Source organism: Mustelus asterias, chromosome 2 (assembly GCF_964213995.1).
Source record: "Mustelus asterias chromosome 2, sMusAst1.hap1.1, whole genome shotgun sequence".
Classification (NCBI taxonomy): domain Eukaryota; kingdom Metazoa; phylum Chordata; class Chondrichthyes; order Carcharhiniformes; family Triakidae; genus Mustelus; species Mustelus asterias.
The window spans coordinates 90,223,156-90,239,698 of NC_135802.1; the positions used below are offsets into that span (position 1 = coordinate 90,223,156).

A 16,543-nucleotide genomic window follows, 5' to 3' on the forward strand; every position below is an offset into this window, starting at 1 on the left:
ATGGTCAATGCACCTAACCAGCACGTCTTTCGGACTGTGGGAGGAAACTGGAGCATCCAGAGGAAAACCCATGCAGACACAGGGAGAACGTGCAGACTCCGCACAGACAGTGACCCAACCCGGAATCAAACCTGGGTCCCTGGCGCTGTGAGGCAGCAGTCCTCTCCAGATACCTCATTTCCCCTTTTGAATAGCCAACTCTCTCACTCACCCTCATCTTTTTGATGCATGCAACGAACTGAACCTCCACAACTGTTGTCCTTCACTCCTCTCCACATAATCCTTTTCTCACACTCCTCACTCGTTGCTTTCACTCCTTGCAGAAGAGAAACCAGATCTCCAGAGAGAAGTTGAGAACCAGAGATCTGAGGGAGATGGCTCGGGTTTGCCCTCCAGTGATTGGCAACAGACAAATGCATGCTCACCCGCTCTACTGGGAAGGATGTCCTGTTTGAATAGGTTTCAAGTGTCAGCAGTGATCTGCCATGAAAGTCTGAGCCTCGTGAGTCACTGGTGCTCATGCTCGCTGATCCCCTGCCCCGAGATTTTGTGTTGGGAGTCTTGCCTCCTTCGTGCTGGATCTCTGTGTCCATTCTCTCTGTATTGTGTTGTGGTATGTGCATGAGGAGATGACAGTCACTGTTGCTGCTAGTACTGTTCCTCTTGTTCCCCATCAGAGCTCCAAGGTAAAGTTGTATAAGCTTCTCCTATGCAGCAATGAAGTGCAAATCAAATTGAGTGAATCAACAGCAGGGAAGTGCAAATCAAATTGAGTGAATATTGAGTGACTTCAAAAAGTTGATTAACAATGAAAGCTAACTTTCAGAAGTGCTCTGAACATAAGTGTCCCATCGAGGCAGGATTGCAGCTCTTCATTTCCACATTTTGAAGGCTTCTCAGCCTGCCAGTTTCACTCTACTATGCCGTTGCCTGGTTGACCCTGACTATTGAATTCCGAGTTAGATTGCAAGTTATTTGAAGATTTAAATAACTTACCCGACAGCTCCACAGGCGTTCCCTGCTCATCTGCAAACTCACCTGGGTTAAACCAGTAACGAGGTGGGATTATGTTTGGTTTCTAACCCAACACTACTTTTCAGAGCAACCCCTTCACCCCCTGCCCCCGACTTGCACCCAAAACTGCCCCTCTTGGCATTTAAAATTCCACCCGTAATGTTTTTTAAAAACTTACAACTGGTGTTGGACCAATTGATCTGCAGTTACCTATTTATCCTCTCTTCTTATCCAACAACAGTGCTGTAAGCACTATCCACCAGTTCCATTGGAAAATTTGTACAGAGTTAGAGACCTGTCTTGAGTCACCATGGATCTGTTCCCTGGAGTTCCTTTTCTAAACCCCTCTTTTAAGAAACTTTTTAAAACTCACCTCTTTGACTAAACAGTGGACACAGTGGTTAACACTACTGCCTCACAGCGCCAGGGACCCAGGTTCGATTCCCAGCTTGGGTCACTGCCTGTGTGGAGTTTGCACATTCTCCTTGTGTCTGCGTGGATTTCCTCTGGGTGCTGCAGTTTCCTCCCATAGTCCAAACCTGTGTGGGTTGGGTGGATTGACCATGCTAAATTGCCCCTTAGTGTCTCAGGGGCACTAGCTAAGATAAATGCATAGGGTTATGGGAATAGGGCCTGGATGGATTGTGGTTGGTGCAGACTCGATGGGCCAAATGGCCTCCTTCTGCACTGTGGGATTCTATGATTTTATAAACCTTTACTCTAACCCTCTCCTCCTTTGCCTTGATAATTGCCTCTACTTAACACCATGATGTTTTTCTATGATAAGGTGTGGAATAAATATAAGTAAACTGCCTCAGAATCTGACATGAATTCTCCAACCTTGTCCGCCCTGAGAATCTCCAGTCCTGCTGCAGTGAATGGAGTTTTGGCTGAGCGCCAAATTCTCCTTTCTCGCTGGCAGCAGTGACAGGGCGTGCGAGATCAGAGAATTCCGCCCACTATCTGTAATATAAAAGTTAAACCTGAGCATTATTTCAAATGATTCAACAACTGGAGGGAAAGGGAGCGAGGGTACAAATTGATGATGCAAGCTTTGGGATTGATGTGCGGAAGCACATCACACACACACTGTGAAGTTATTATGATCGTGGACAATGGAAGGCAATTAATGCTGATTACTTCTATCAAATTAAATTTTGTTGGTAAGAACAGTTAACATTCTTTTATTGCTTTTTATGAATAACCGTGAGCAGAAGCTCATAGTCTGGGAGCCATGGAATTTAATCCAAGCCCATTCACTTGTCTGCCAAGTTTTTAATGTTCTGTTTGCTATCACAGCAATCACCATGAACTCTATTGATTCAAAGTGCAGATAAATGGCCCTTGCGTGACTTATCGAGAACGAGTTGCCGTGCAGGGGAAATCTTGTCCAAACATTGTTTGATTGTGACTTATTTATAAGTGTTGAGGCTTTGAAGCTACATTACTACTGCTGTTTTTGTTTTGTGTTTTCAATCCACATTATGCTAAGTTGCATTTTACATCTAAAGTGCGTGAGAGTTCAAAAAGCATTAAAATTTCCAATTTTCTCTGCTCAAATCTTGGAACAAATTAGTATTAGTGGAATCTAAATATAAATCCTGCGTGGCGCTGTGATCTGCTTCATTGTGTTTGTCAATTGATACAAATTTAGGTTTTTAATTACAAATTCAGTCCAGTGAAATTAACAGCATCAAAAGTTCTCATTTGAGAAAATAATTAAAGGATAATAGTTTTGGAAGACCTATTTCAACTTTCTGCACAAAAATGTTATTATGTAGGCATTTATCTTTTATTTTCCCCAACCTTTCCATGTGTCATTTTCTGGGTAGACAAGCCAGCCCATAATCAAATAAGAGGTACATGCAAAGTGGCTTGGATGATTCAGGTACTGAGTTGCTTCCACCTATGTGTCTCGTCCTCTGTGATGAATTGAGTCAAATCCTAGACTTTGTTAATATTGTGCTCTGCCACCATCATGTTTACCTGGAATTGAGTCAATGTGTTTTATTGATGTGTTCAAGCATTTTCTGTTAATTGTAATTTCTTAACAGTTCTTTGCATTTCCTGTGTGGATGTCCCAAAATTTCAATGTGCTCGACCTTAATGAGCTCAATTTCAATAGCAATATTTATTTGCATTTAATTATATAATGTCTATATGAGGTAGCATTATTTTGACCACCAAAATTGTTTCTTTTACCTCTTCCAAAAGAACATTGTAACCTAGAAATGGGGTGTTCTTCCATAGAGTTCCCTTGGGTTTGCATATGCGTGTGGATACAAATAATATGCATCTTTTGTGATTTTGGTGTATTTTTCTTCACGCTCCAATCATCACCCTCCCCCCCCCCTCCCCCATTACCTCAACCAGGTGAGCGGGTGCCAGGGCCTTGGTTCTGATTGTCTTTGCTGATACTTCTCGTGAAACATGAAAGTATGAGAACCCAAAAGGTTATTCGGTTCTGAAGGTTAATGTGCCACTGATTAATACTGAAACAATCATCCACTTTCACCTAACTACTATGAAAATTACTTCCTGACTCTATATGAATTGCTGAATTCCCACGTTGAGAACAGAAACTGGATGCAATGTGTTTTGCTGAGACATTCTTTAAAGCTCACGTGTTATCAGCAATTCCTTGTTTTCACACACAAATCTAACTTTGGAAAAGGTTCTAAATTGACACCTGTAGTGCATAAATGCTTGATTTATACTACTATGTTTGACAATTGAGCAGTACCGGAGAGTGGTGAGAAGGAAACTTGATGATAACCAAGGCATCTTGATCTATACAAACATCAGAATTCCTAATTGTGGTTCAGTTGGGCAATCACTTAACTAGCTATTGATATATACTTGTATTTCTGACTACTATTGTGGTCAACCAGCTTAAAAACCTATCTTGTAAATGCATCTTGTTTTCACATATTTATGTAAATAGAACACCTGTATTTGAGCATCCACAAGGGTGCATTTTGCTTTTTTTTTCCACCTCTCTTGTCAATTTGATTTGAGGGGCAACTCATCATCTGTTGCCATAAATACATTATTTTAACCACACACACCGATGAAAGTTCATAACCTGTGCTCAGTCTCCAAAATCTATGTCTTCCCCATCTGAACAGATACTCCTCAGTGTGAAGGTACTAGTAACCCTGTTCCCAATTTGCTCACTGGCATCGAGTTGACAATTGATGGGCAACAACTCAGTTAAGATTTCAGAGCATTTGAGTAAGAAGTTAATAACGTTGATAAAATTGAAAATATTTGTTGCAAGATTTCATGACTTCAGATATTTAAACACAGCCCAGGACCTGGGTTGCAAGTAGTAACTTAACCCATGTTCGTTAAATAGTGCTTTCAATAAATAAGATGATTATGTGTTGTCATTGCTGATTCAAAAGTTTAATATTATTGTATAGGTTTGTACGTATATTAATTTATTGTATGTTGTAATGAGTGGATTTAATTTAAGGCTGACTTGACTGAACAGTCCATACAAGTCCTGGGACATGACAATCAGTTTTGGCCCACAACTAAACTTAATGCTTTCTGTGACCAAAATAGTCATTGTGTCTGATTTAATTATAGCTTGACTAGTGGTGGAGTATTTCAAATGTATGTATTATATGTGCCGGGCATCAGTTGTCATAAATGTCAAAATACAAGACAACATATAGTATATATAATCAGCAGGGATAGTCCAATCTGCATAACACCTGCATATCTTATCCTATCATATCAAAAAATCTGAAAATATCTGTCTGCATTTAGCTTCCAAAAAGTTTACACAGGTTAATTGATGGGGCAAATAAGAGTCATCAACAAAAATTACAAAGGTCAGTTGGACGGTGTAAGGGAATTTTCTCAGGGCATCCCACTGGGGTGTCTTGTATTCAGCTGATCTCAGTGAATACAAAAGACTTGCAAAAGACAGCATGCTGTAAAAGACGTTTTTTATTTGACCAACGCATTGGGAGAGAGATAGTCAGAGGATCCCAACTTCTTTGTGACGTTACATCACATGAACACAACAGATATACATTTCTGAAGATTTAATCCTCCCGCTCCACCTGTCATCCAAGCTGAATGGCCCAATTACATTCATGCACTTTATTTACTTTAGCCAAAAGCATTCTACCTTCTAGCAGAATTAGAAATTCGAGAAGGGAGTCATGAGTCATCTTCCCTGGTCTGCTTTCTGTCTCTTTATCAGTGAAGGCTGAATTGCAGCTATTCACTACAGCTAGAAGCTGAATCCTTTTATTCATTTCAATAACCTTGGTTGCTTGTAGCTGCCTGGCCTGCCCCTGATAATAGGGTATATGTTCAATGCTTCATTGTTCCAAAAGAATGTGGCCTGTCAAATTAAACTTATTTCCTGTTCTGCTAAGGGGTAAATTGCTTGTTGGTCAAAGCTCAAGAAAATACAAAAATACAGTTTAAATCTATAAGACTTGTTCAAAAATGACTATATATGTGCCTAGACAGATAATACATACAATATAAGTGAGGCACTTGTGATACTTTTAGTATATATAAGACATGCTGTGGTCCCTATTTTAAACTAATCTACTTGTTTTAATAGTTTCAAAAAGCAGGGAATTCTGTAGCCCCGCTACAGACGGCGAGCAAAATGCAGTTTGCACAAATCAACACCAAATATACCTCACTGAAAAATAAACAAATAGAAGATGGCCATCTATACATGAGAGATTGATGTCATGAGAGTGGACTTGGAAGAATTATTGAGCAAACTGAACTAATACACAGGATTTAGTTTGAACAATTGACGATTTACAGCAGATGAATTATATTCAATGCTGTCAAAATTCACCTCTGATGCTATACAGTATAAAACTTCGCTCTGGATCATTTTTTTTTCAAGTTGGCTTCAAAAATGGTTCTTTATCCTACTTGAAGCAGTGACAGAATCAAATTTATTTATTTGCATTTTTCTCCTCTTCTGCCAAAATATACCGCGAGATATATTACTGTGCATTAATAATTTGTTTTGATGCTGATTGTATCTTTGGCTGTCACTTTATTTTGGAAGATCTTTTTATGTAAAATATTTAAGAAGATTTGCAACTTTCAATAATTAATTCTGACATTTCGGTGCTGAAATGGCAAACTATTTTGGACCACCTAACTGTTATCTATATTTAATTAAATCATCCTACTCTTTTAACCTCAAATGCTCTTTCTTGCCTTCAAAATAATTTGCAGAACAAATTAACTGGATTTGATCATACTTCTTACTTAAGGGGCAGAATTCATCCAAAAAGTTACTGTCATTTTGGGTGAGAAAACCGATGTGATTTGTGCTGGTATTTCTGTAACAAATTGAATCATAATCTTCCCGCGCCTTTTCATTTTTTGGGAGGGGAGTGAGTTTTGCACCGGTTTGGGACAGTAGTAGGGCTTAAACATGCCAGCAAGTCCGGCTTCACCGGGATCGGGCGCCATTTTTAATGGGTGCCCTGATCTCAAAGTGAAATTGAAGACTCCCAGCACGGACATCGGGACCCCCTACACCCCCTCCCCACACAACACAGATCATCGGCATCAGGGCAATGGGGCTCTCACAATGGGTCCCCCTTTATGGACACCCCCCTTTCATGCCTTAACTCCTTGGAAGTGCTTTCAGGCCAGTGTGCCAAGGGTCACTGCCGGGGGGCTATGCCATGTGGGCAGTGCCCAACATGTCCCCCACCACCCGGGGGCTTGATTGGCCTCCGAGCCCTTTGCCGTGGTTATCATGCCATGCCTCTGTTTGTGGAGACAATAGTGACTCGTGCCTGGTTCCTGCTGTACCCGAGGGCTGGAAAATTCTGGGAGCAGGGAGAATCTGGCTTGAAACAGACAAAGGGGGGTATTTTCCCAACCTGCCCGCCACGGGAATTGTAGGGGGGGGGGGGGGGCGGGCAGACCATGCAAAGGTCCAGTGACCTCGGGTGGGATTTTCCGGTTTTGGGGCGAGCGCGGTGGGAAAATCCCACCCAAAGCAATATACTAATCTGAGAGCGGGAATCAGATTATGCCTGAGCGCGAGGCCTGGGAGAATTCCAAAAAGAATACGTACTAGTCCCTTCCCCCACAATTCTCTGACCCTGCACAGCCCCAACATGATCTGCACCTGAGTGCGTTGGGTTGGAAAATTATCCCCAAGTGATTGTAAAGATGCAGAATGCGACATTAGCTATCTTCAAAGATGGAGACCAACTTGCTACAAGGGATTTTTCAACTGCAGCCAACCAATTTGTTTTTTCATCAAATGTGTCACCATAGAAGTAGCTCTCATGGTAAACCTTTTTGGTGAAAAGACTGTTAGTATACAGTTCTGAGAGTACTGTATGAAGTCTCACAACACCAGGTTAAAGTCCAACAGGTTTATTTGGTAGCACAAGCCACAAGCTTTCGGAGTGCTGCTCCTTCATCAGGTGAGTGGGAGTTCTGTTCACAAACTTACCAGTCCAACGCCGGCATCTCCACATCACGTTCTGAGAGTAGCAAGTTTCAGCTATGCTACTGGATGCTATTTAAATATATTTTACCATTATTTCCTATGTTTCCAGGATTGATTATAGAATCTGTATAGAGGTAATAAATGATTATATTACCTGGAGCAGGCTAAATTCTGAAATCTTTGGTGTCCATTTGATTAACCTATTTCAGATTGGAGGGCAGGTATGGGCATGTAGCATTTAAAAGCTTAATGAATTGAACAGGGTCACATAGCTCAGCAGTTCTCGATCTGGCACCTGTACAGGTTGATGCTACTTTGTTGCCTCATGCATTTTTGCAGCTGGCCCAAGCTCTGGCTTCTACCTGATTTTTTTGCTCAACTCTGGAAACTCCCTGTCCCAAGCTGCTGGTGGAATTTCCTGACCTTGTTATAGTTTTTGCCAGGTCTGGTTAAACAGCAGGAAGTTGTGTTTGGGAATGAAATCAAATGGTCTGTTTTTCTCACCAATTCTCTCTCCTTGCAAAAAGATTGGTACTAATTTGTTAATTTCACATGGGCTGCAAGCCCTCAGGGGCTCTTGCCCTCTCAGGCCTTTCTCTCTCTCTTTACTCCATCATCTCCTACCACTCTCTCCCTATCTCTCTCCTTCCCCATCCCTTTCCTTTTACTTTATTTCCTTCATTTTCTGGCTCCTCACCCACCCACCCCCTTCTCCATTCTTAATAAGCAGTTCAGTACGCAGAATGCTTTATCTGCTCTTTATATGGTGTGAAATCCGCAATGCTGTTTAAATTGAACCAATTAACCTTATTGCACATTTACAGGAGCAACAGGCTCAACACATCTGTGGAATGGTAACACAATTTTTTAAAAAAGACCTTGTTAAGAAGTTCAACCTTGTAGCATACAGAAACAAATCAGTGGCAATGAAGTGTATGGCCCTCTCTGCACAGTGCTGATATTGATAAGCAATTTCAACCTTTGCTATTGTGGTTTACAATGGCACCAGAATGATGGGATTAAATTGCAGCTCTGTATAAATTAGTTCCAGCTATCTCTGATATCCTGTATTTTATTGAATGATAATTACATCACTTTATTTACTAATTATGAACCCTGTTCCTAATCGTTTACATTTTATATTTAGAATGGTTATTATCAAGCTTTGGCAACCCACAAAAGGAATAACTCTGACTGTGCAGCCTTTTACTGCATCGAGTAAATTAACTGTATACAAAGGCTGCCAGGATCTTGCCCTTTGTCCCCTTTCCCTTCAACACCATTTCCTCTTACTGTGCACTCCCTACCTCTTTCCTTCGCCCAGCCCTTTCCTTTTTATCTTAGGGCTGCACGGTAGCACAGTGGTTAGCACTGCTGCTTCACAGCTCCAGGGTCCCGGGTTCGATTCCCGGCTCGGGTCACTGTCTGAGTGGAGTTTGCACATTCTCCTCGTGTCTGCGTGGGTTTCCTCCGGGTGCTCCGGTTTCCTCCCACAGTCCAAAGATGTGCGGGTTAGGTTGATTGGCCAGGTTAAAAATTGCCCCTTAGAGTCCTGGGATGCGTAGGTTAGAGGGATTAGTGGGTAAATATGTGGGGGTAGGGCCTGGGTGGGATTGTGGTCGGTGCAGACTCGATGGGCCGAATGGCCTCCTTCTGCACTGTAGGGTTTCTATGGTTTCTATGATTTCTATGATTTCCTACATTCTCTGGCTTTCTTCCCCCTTCCTTTCCTCTTCATTTTATCTCTCCATTCTTAATAAAATATAGTGTACTGGACTACTAATCTGGCCCTTGTATGGCGAGAAATCCTCAATGTTGTCATGATGCAGTTTAAATTGAATGCTAGAAGTAAATAGCTCTGCTCGGAATTTGTCCTTTTCCCTGAAATTTCATTCAATGCAAAGTTAATATTCCAAGCTAATTTATTTTACCTTCTGCCATCATTGTTACTGCATGCTGCAACAGTGATGGAGTTGCAATCAGTTCACTATCAATTCTTCCACAGCAATTCTAAGCTACAGGCAAGGAAAAGCCAAGTAGTGGCGAACTTTATAAACCATAAATTTCCTTTCTTCACAAGCATGCTACATTACCATATGCCATATTTCAAATTACTCCTATACTGCATTCCAAAATATTATTTGCTGAAAGAAATCTATTTAATTTGTATTTGAGTGAATCAGTATAATTTTCTTCTCCCATCTCCCTATGGAGCCTGTTCCACCGATCACTGTCTCATTGAATTTTGTTTTGTGCAGATTATTTTGAATTTGCTCCCCTTCAATGCAGGCTGTTTCTTCTGATCCTCCTCTTCTGGACAAGGTGAAACAGCTGGTCGTAGTCTATGGCTCCTTTTCAAATCCTGAAAAAAGCAATCATGTGAATTTTCAACCAGCCTCCTCTAGTAAGAACAAGCCCAATTTACATAATTCATAATCCAATCCCTCCGTCACTTCAATAGTTCTGATTGTTCTCCTGTGTATTTTTTCAATAGCTGCAATATTGTTTTTGTTCTGTAGCAGCCCAGAACAGTGCGCACTTTTCTAAATGCAGTCGCATTATGATTTATAAAGTGACAGGCTTATCTCACTAGTTCCCAGAGTTTGCATTCTGCTTGTTTTGGAACAGTGTAAGGAGGCCAAAGACAATGATTATAATGGAAGTGTAAGAAGGACATGAAGTAGCAAACTGTAGGAGGTTCACAGTCATGTTTATGGATAGTTTGAAGGTACTTGACAAAGTGGTGACAGAATCTGTTTTTGGTCTACCAAATGTAGAGGTGACTGCATTGAATAACAAATGCAGTATAGTAATTTAAAGTAAGTGCATATGTATCTCATTAAGAGATTACTTGGTAATCCTATATAAATATATAGATTTGGATGACCTATACAGTTCTCACTGTTCACAGTGCTGTCTCTTCTCTATGGGGTCTCAAGTACTATACATTTCCAATATTTTCACTTTATTTCAAATTATTAACATTCACTGTTTTTCTTGTACTTTTTTTTGCAAAATCTACATAAGTGAGTTTGTTATTCATTTGAAATTTTTTTTTTAGTATTTACATGCTACGCACATTTAATTAATAAAATCTGGAATTAAAGGCTTGTTTCAGTTATAGTCACCGTGAAATTGATTGTTGTAAAAACACATCTAATTCATGAATGTGCTTTATGGAGGGAAATCTGCCCTCCTTACCCAATCTGCATGCAATTCCAGACCCACAGCTGTTAACTGTGCTTTGAAATGGCCTAACAAGCCACTCGAGGACAATTAGGGATGGGCCTTGCCAGCGACACCCACATCCCATGAAAGAAGTTGCGTGCATCCAGAAAAGTATTCCATCACACTCCTGACTTGTGCCTTCTAAATGGTGCACAGGCTTTGGGGAGTCAGCAGTTGAGTTACTGCACAGTTCCCAGCCTTTGACCTGCTCTTGTAGCCGCAGTATATAAATGGCTGGATCAAAATCTTGGAACTCCTCCTTCAACAGCACAGTGGGTGTGCCTACACCACATGAACTCCAACACTTCAAGAAAGCATCTCACCATTACTTGCTCCAGGACAATGCTGACCTTGGCAGCAACGCCTGCACTCCAAGAAATTTCCAAAATCTTCCAGATCAGTTTGAAATAGTGCCATGTAAAGTGGTGTATTTGGCTACTAACTGTTCTGAACCCCCTTTTTAAAATTATTTTTAACCCCACTCTACACGGCATCCAGCCATATTACATGCATAATAAGACATTAAAAGTAGTTTGAAGTTTCTTGTTATAAGCTTCTTTCTTCTACTCCCATTGTTCTACTACTTCATAAGGTGCACATTTCAGTTTTGAATAAATACAATATACCATTTTATACAAAATGTTTTTGTCCCATCACTGATCCATTTTGTATTATTTTTTACTCTCCAGGCTCTCAGTGGATTTGTGCTGGTGATTACAGCTGAAGGTTTAGTTTTTTATGCGTCTTCCACCATCCAGGATTATCTAGGGTTTCACCAGGTAGGCTTGCTTTCTCTCTTTGTTGCTATACATGTGTACGGATCTGAAAAATGAGCTGCTTATTCCTCACAGTTTTGGAGTTCCACGTTAATATTCCATGTTTGCATGTGATGGCTTGCGTGTGAAATTCAAGTTGGACCTGAAGAATCTGATTGCTTTGGTATTTCCTAAACCATTAACTGACGCAGAGATGTAATTTGCTGCCTGGCAAAATAATTAAGTTTATTTTTCAGCAGTTATACTAGGCAAAGACTCAAAACTACTATTTATTTACTCTTTCACTCAAACACTGAAAGAACCCTGCACAGTCATCTCTAGTGTTGCTAAACTAAATTTTATTACAAAATGCCTGAGAAACAGTTCACACAGCTCACTGTATGAAAACATATTTTTGAGTTTGTTTTTAGTGGTTGGCAGAAATGGAATGTGGGTTTAATAACAAACCAACTTTTCAACCCTGTTCGGGTTTTGTGCATTTTGGATCTCTTATTTTTGTTTTTCAGTTTTACTGGTCACTTCCTCATGGTATTGTATGGTGGGAGTTAAGATCATGTACAGTTATTTACATGATGTGTGGTTAAATTTTGGGAGATAATTCTAGCAGGGTTTGTTTAAAAAAAAAGTTCAGTTCCCATTTTAATGTCATATATTCAGTCATTTTTACATTTCTATTGTAAATTTATTTTATTGCATTTCTATTAGAGTCAATTGATATTTCATGTTGAGGGCTTTACATTGTGGATCAGCTGGAGTCGTGCAAAAAAAACTACTTGTTTCTGGATGTTGATCGAAAGTAGCCACCAAGCAATTTCACAATGATCCGAGTTTGCTGTACATTCATCTGTGCATTCAAAGTTATTTGAAAGTTGTCTACCTCAGTATGGCATCCCAAAGTGAGACAGATGCCAGCCGTCCCAATGGGTAGATGTTTAGGTGACCCGAGTCCATGGCTAAAGTTAGCTGAGCGCATTCAGTAACTAACCCAACTGTCAAATTCCTTTGGTGCAACTGAGGGTTGACAGTTGATATTTATTTTAATGTGTATTATGTTTTTAATAATTATTAGCATACACAAAGAAGATATACTTTGCTCTTCAAGTGCTTCCTTAGACCATTTTCTGTATTTAGAACAACAGGCCCACAATTGAGTCTCAATCTACAAATACACAAAAGAATCAAGTGGTCATCTTTCTTGACTAACTTACAAAATATGTCAAAAAACATTATTATTAGTTAGCTAGTAATATCTACTGGCCAGTAACATATAATTTTGCTGCTAATTTCCACTGTGGTATCTCTCCACATCGCAGTATGCTATGTATTTTACCTTTCAATTAAACACCAGTTCAGCCCAAGATACTGTTATGTATCTTTTGGTATGCACATGCCTATTACATGAGTAAATATCTTGAATGTGGAAGTGCTTTTAACCTGCATAGAAGGCATGAAGTATACTGATTTACGCAACATCAAAAAGAACTTTTAAAGATCCATCGGTCATAACTAAGCCAGTGTGGGATGATGATTAGGAGAGGTGGCTAGAGGTCGAATTATATTAGGCGACTTTTGATGATGGGAAGAGATTTGGTATAATTGAGGTCATATTTTGACTATGGAAACAAGAGATTAAAGGCAGTGACACTGATGGTGATAGAGCAAAAAGGCAGAGAACACTCAGTGGACCAAAGTCAGGAGAAAAGGGGATAGACACGAGAGGAGATTGCTGCAAAATGCAGAATGAGGTTGTGGTAGAACTTGGAGACTAAGATGAAGATTTTGTATTGTATGAGCTAAGAGAGACACTGGAGGTTGGCAAGGCTGAGTGTGAAGGATGAGAAGCACTATTTTTGATTTGATTTATTATTGTCACATGTATTACCATACAGTGAAAAGTATTGTTTCTTGCCTGCTATACAGACAAAGCATACCGTTCATAAGGAAGGAAACGAGATAGTGCAGAATATAGTGTTGCAGTCATAGCTAGAGTGTTGAGAAAGATCAACTTAATGTGAGGTAGGTCCATTCAAAGGTCTGATGGCAGCAGGGAAGAAGCTGTTCTTGAGTCGGTTGATACCTAACCTCAGACTTTTGTATCTTTTTCCTGATGGAAGAAGATGGAAGAGAGTATGTATGGGGTGCATGGGGTCCTTGATTATACTGGCTGCTTTTCTGCGGCAGCGGGAAATGTAGACAGAGTCAAAGGATGGGAGGCTGGTTAGCGTGATGGATTGGGCTACATTCACGACCTTTTGTAGTTTCTTGCGGTCTTGAGCAGAGCAGGAGCCATACTAAGCTATGATACAACCAGAAAGAATGTTTTCTATGGTGCATCTGTAGAAGTTGGTGAGAGTCATAGTGGACATGCCAAATTTCCTTAGTCTTCTGAGAAAGTAGAAGCATTGGTGGGCTTTTTTAACTATAGTTTCGGCCGAAGGGTAGCAGGACAGGTTGTTGGTGATCTGGACACCTAAAAACTTGAAGCTTTCGATCATTTCTACTTTGTCCCCATTGATGTAGACAGGGCCATGTCCTCCACTCTGCTTCCTGAAGTCAATGACAATCTCCTTCGTTTTGTTGAGGAGAGATTATTGTCGTCGCTACTTTTCCTACACTATTTCCTGCACGATGTGTAGGAAAGAAGTGATCGGTGAAGCTTTAGATTAATTTTAGTTTATGTATGTCAGAGATTGGGAAGCCAGTGATGAGGATGGAATCTTGAACCCAAGGAGACCAGAAGTATGAATGATTGCTTCAGTGGCAATAGAAGTGGTACAGGAATGGATGATGCTTGTATTTCAGAGGTTCAATTTTTGGTAATAGACTGGATATGGACTTTGAAGCTTATTTTTGAATTGATACCATCAGGATAAGCTTTAGATAATAAGCATGAAAGGTGAAGGTAGGAGGAACCAATTGGGATTGTTTTGACCCTGCCACTATTGAACGGTATAAAGCTCTGGTTCACCAATATTTTGATGCCACACAGCACAGCCGCAGACATGAAATGAAGAGTGGCAATATGAACTAAACTGAACATTTCAAATAAAGCAGAGGAACTGATACCTGGAGGTTTACATTCACAGATCTTTGTGGCAGAATATGGTTTTTAAAAATTTGTTCATAGGATGTGGACATTGCTGGCTAGGCCAGCATTTATTACCAACCCGTAATTGAGAAGGTGATGAGCTGACTTCTTGAACTGCTGTAGTTCATGTGTTGTCGGAATACCCATGGTGCTGTTAGGAAGGGGTGGGAGTTTCTGGTGAACCAGCGACAATGAAGGAACAGTGATATAGTTCCAAGTCAGGATGGTGTGTAGCTTGGAAGAGAACTTGCAGGTGGTGGTTTGCCCATGTATCTGTTGCTCTTGTCCATCTAGGTGGTAGAGGTTGCAAGTTTGGAAGGTGCTGTCGAAGGAGCCTTGGTGAGATGCTGCAGTGCATTTTGTAGATGGTACACACTGCTGCCACTGTGCATCAGTGGCAGAGGGAGCAAATGTTGCGATGGTGGATGGGGTGCCAATTACTAGACTGCTATGTTCATAATGGTGTCAAGCTTCTTGAGTGTTGTTGGAGCTGCACTTATTCAGGCAATTGAAGAGTATTCCATTACACTCCTCACTTGTGTTTCACAGATGGTGGATAGGCTTAAGGAAGTCCGGAGGTGAGTTATTCTCCATTGAATCCCTAGCCTCCTGCCCTGCTCTTGTAGCCACAGTATTTGTGTTTAAGATAAAAGCAAATTATTGCGAATGTATGACTACTCCAGTTCAGTTTCTGGTGAATGGGAACCCCCTCGGGATGTTGATAGGGAGTTACCACTTACCAGAAACTTGAAAAGACGTATGGACTGTGGATCTTTCAATGGAGACATAGGGCCTGATTTTGCCATTTTCATTCTAAGTGCTGAATGTGGGCGCAATTCAGGTCCGACTTGGAAATCTGTTCTCAGGTGCCTCCATACGCACTTAGCCTGAAAAATAAATTGCAAATCTGAATCGCACTGTGGGTGGGGCTCCGAAACGATCGGAGCTCTGAACTGCGCATGGCCTCACTCCCCCCGCCCCCAAAGAGATACATCTGACCTGCCTCCTCCTCCCCCCTCACCAGAGAATGATCTGGCTCGCCTCCCTGCCCGCGGCCCTCTTTTCTCCCCCCCCCCCCCCCCCCCCCCCAACCACACAACGATCGGGCCTCCCGCCACCACCCACCCCCCAACCAGAAAATAATCTGACCCGCCTCCCTCCCCCACTACCAATCTGGGTCAGAGAGCCGTTGGAAGCTCTGAACTCGCCTCTTCAGCAGCTGGAGTGCCCGATTCAGACTTTTATTCAGCATGTCCATTTCAGCACCATTCCGGATTGGCGAACGCGGTGGTAAAGGGGGAAATGCTGGTGAAGTTGGGCGGGCAGTTCATTAATTCAATTTAAATACATGCAAATGCATTTAAATTGCCGATGCGCCCATTTCGGGCACGAATCGGATCGCGGCCATTCCTGGGTCTTGGTAAAGTGGCCATCTGCGCGGACCGCGTTAATGGCCTCACACCCGACTTTACCACGTTTTCAGGTGCGACGCAATGGTAAAATCGGGCCCATAGAGTTGAATTTTAGTTTTGGGGTCCTGATCCTGATGTGGAGAACATGGAACTAGCCTTGTGAGGTCGCTGGAGAAGATTTTCAAGGAGGTAACAGTTATGATTCCTGTGTGGGAACTGTAAACCAAAAGGATTAAAGTTACCCAAACCACCCCCAAATGAAGAAACTATCAACACAATTTCACTTTTTGTAACTTTTACTTTCACATGAAATCAGAAGCAACACAAATTAAACTTGAATTAGCAGGCAAATGATACTTCAAGTAAAAGATTAATTTAACTTTATATATGTGCTCCAACAAAGATGCATCTGATGTAACCACAAGCACGGCATCACTTCCTGCACAATCGTAGCAGTATGTGAAATCTCAATCTTTCCAAATCAATTGCTTTGGCCCTCGCCTCACACTCATCAGCTGATGTATTCCATCCACGGTCCCTTAATCTGGTTAGC

At 41.2% G+C, this 16,543-nt stretch overlaps 1 protein-coding gene across 4 annotated transcripts in view; it reads left to right on the forward strand.

Annotated features, from left to right (window-relative positions):
* The window catches only part of LOC144509577 (aryl hydrocarbon receptor-like), a 180,085-nt gene that overhangs the window by 101,735 nt on the left and 61,807 nt on the right, over positions 1-16,543 (forward strand). For all 4 annotated transcript variants that reach the window (XM_078238441.1, XM_078238443.1, XM_078238444.1 and 1 more), the window contains exon 4: positions 11,404-11,493. In XM_078238441.1, the coding sequence (XP_078094567.1) occupies positions 11,404-11,493 (90 nt within the window). The remainder of the gene's footprint in view (positions 1-11,403; positions 11,494-16,543) is intronic.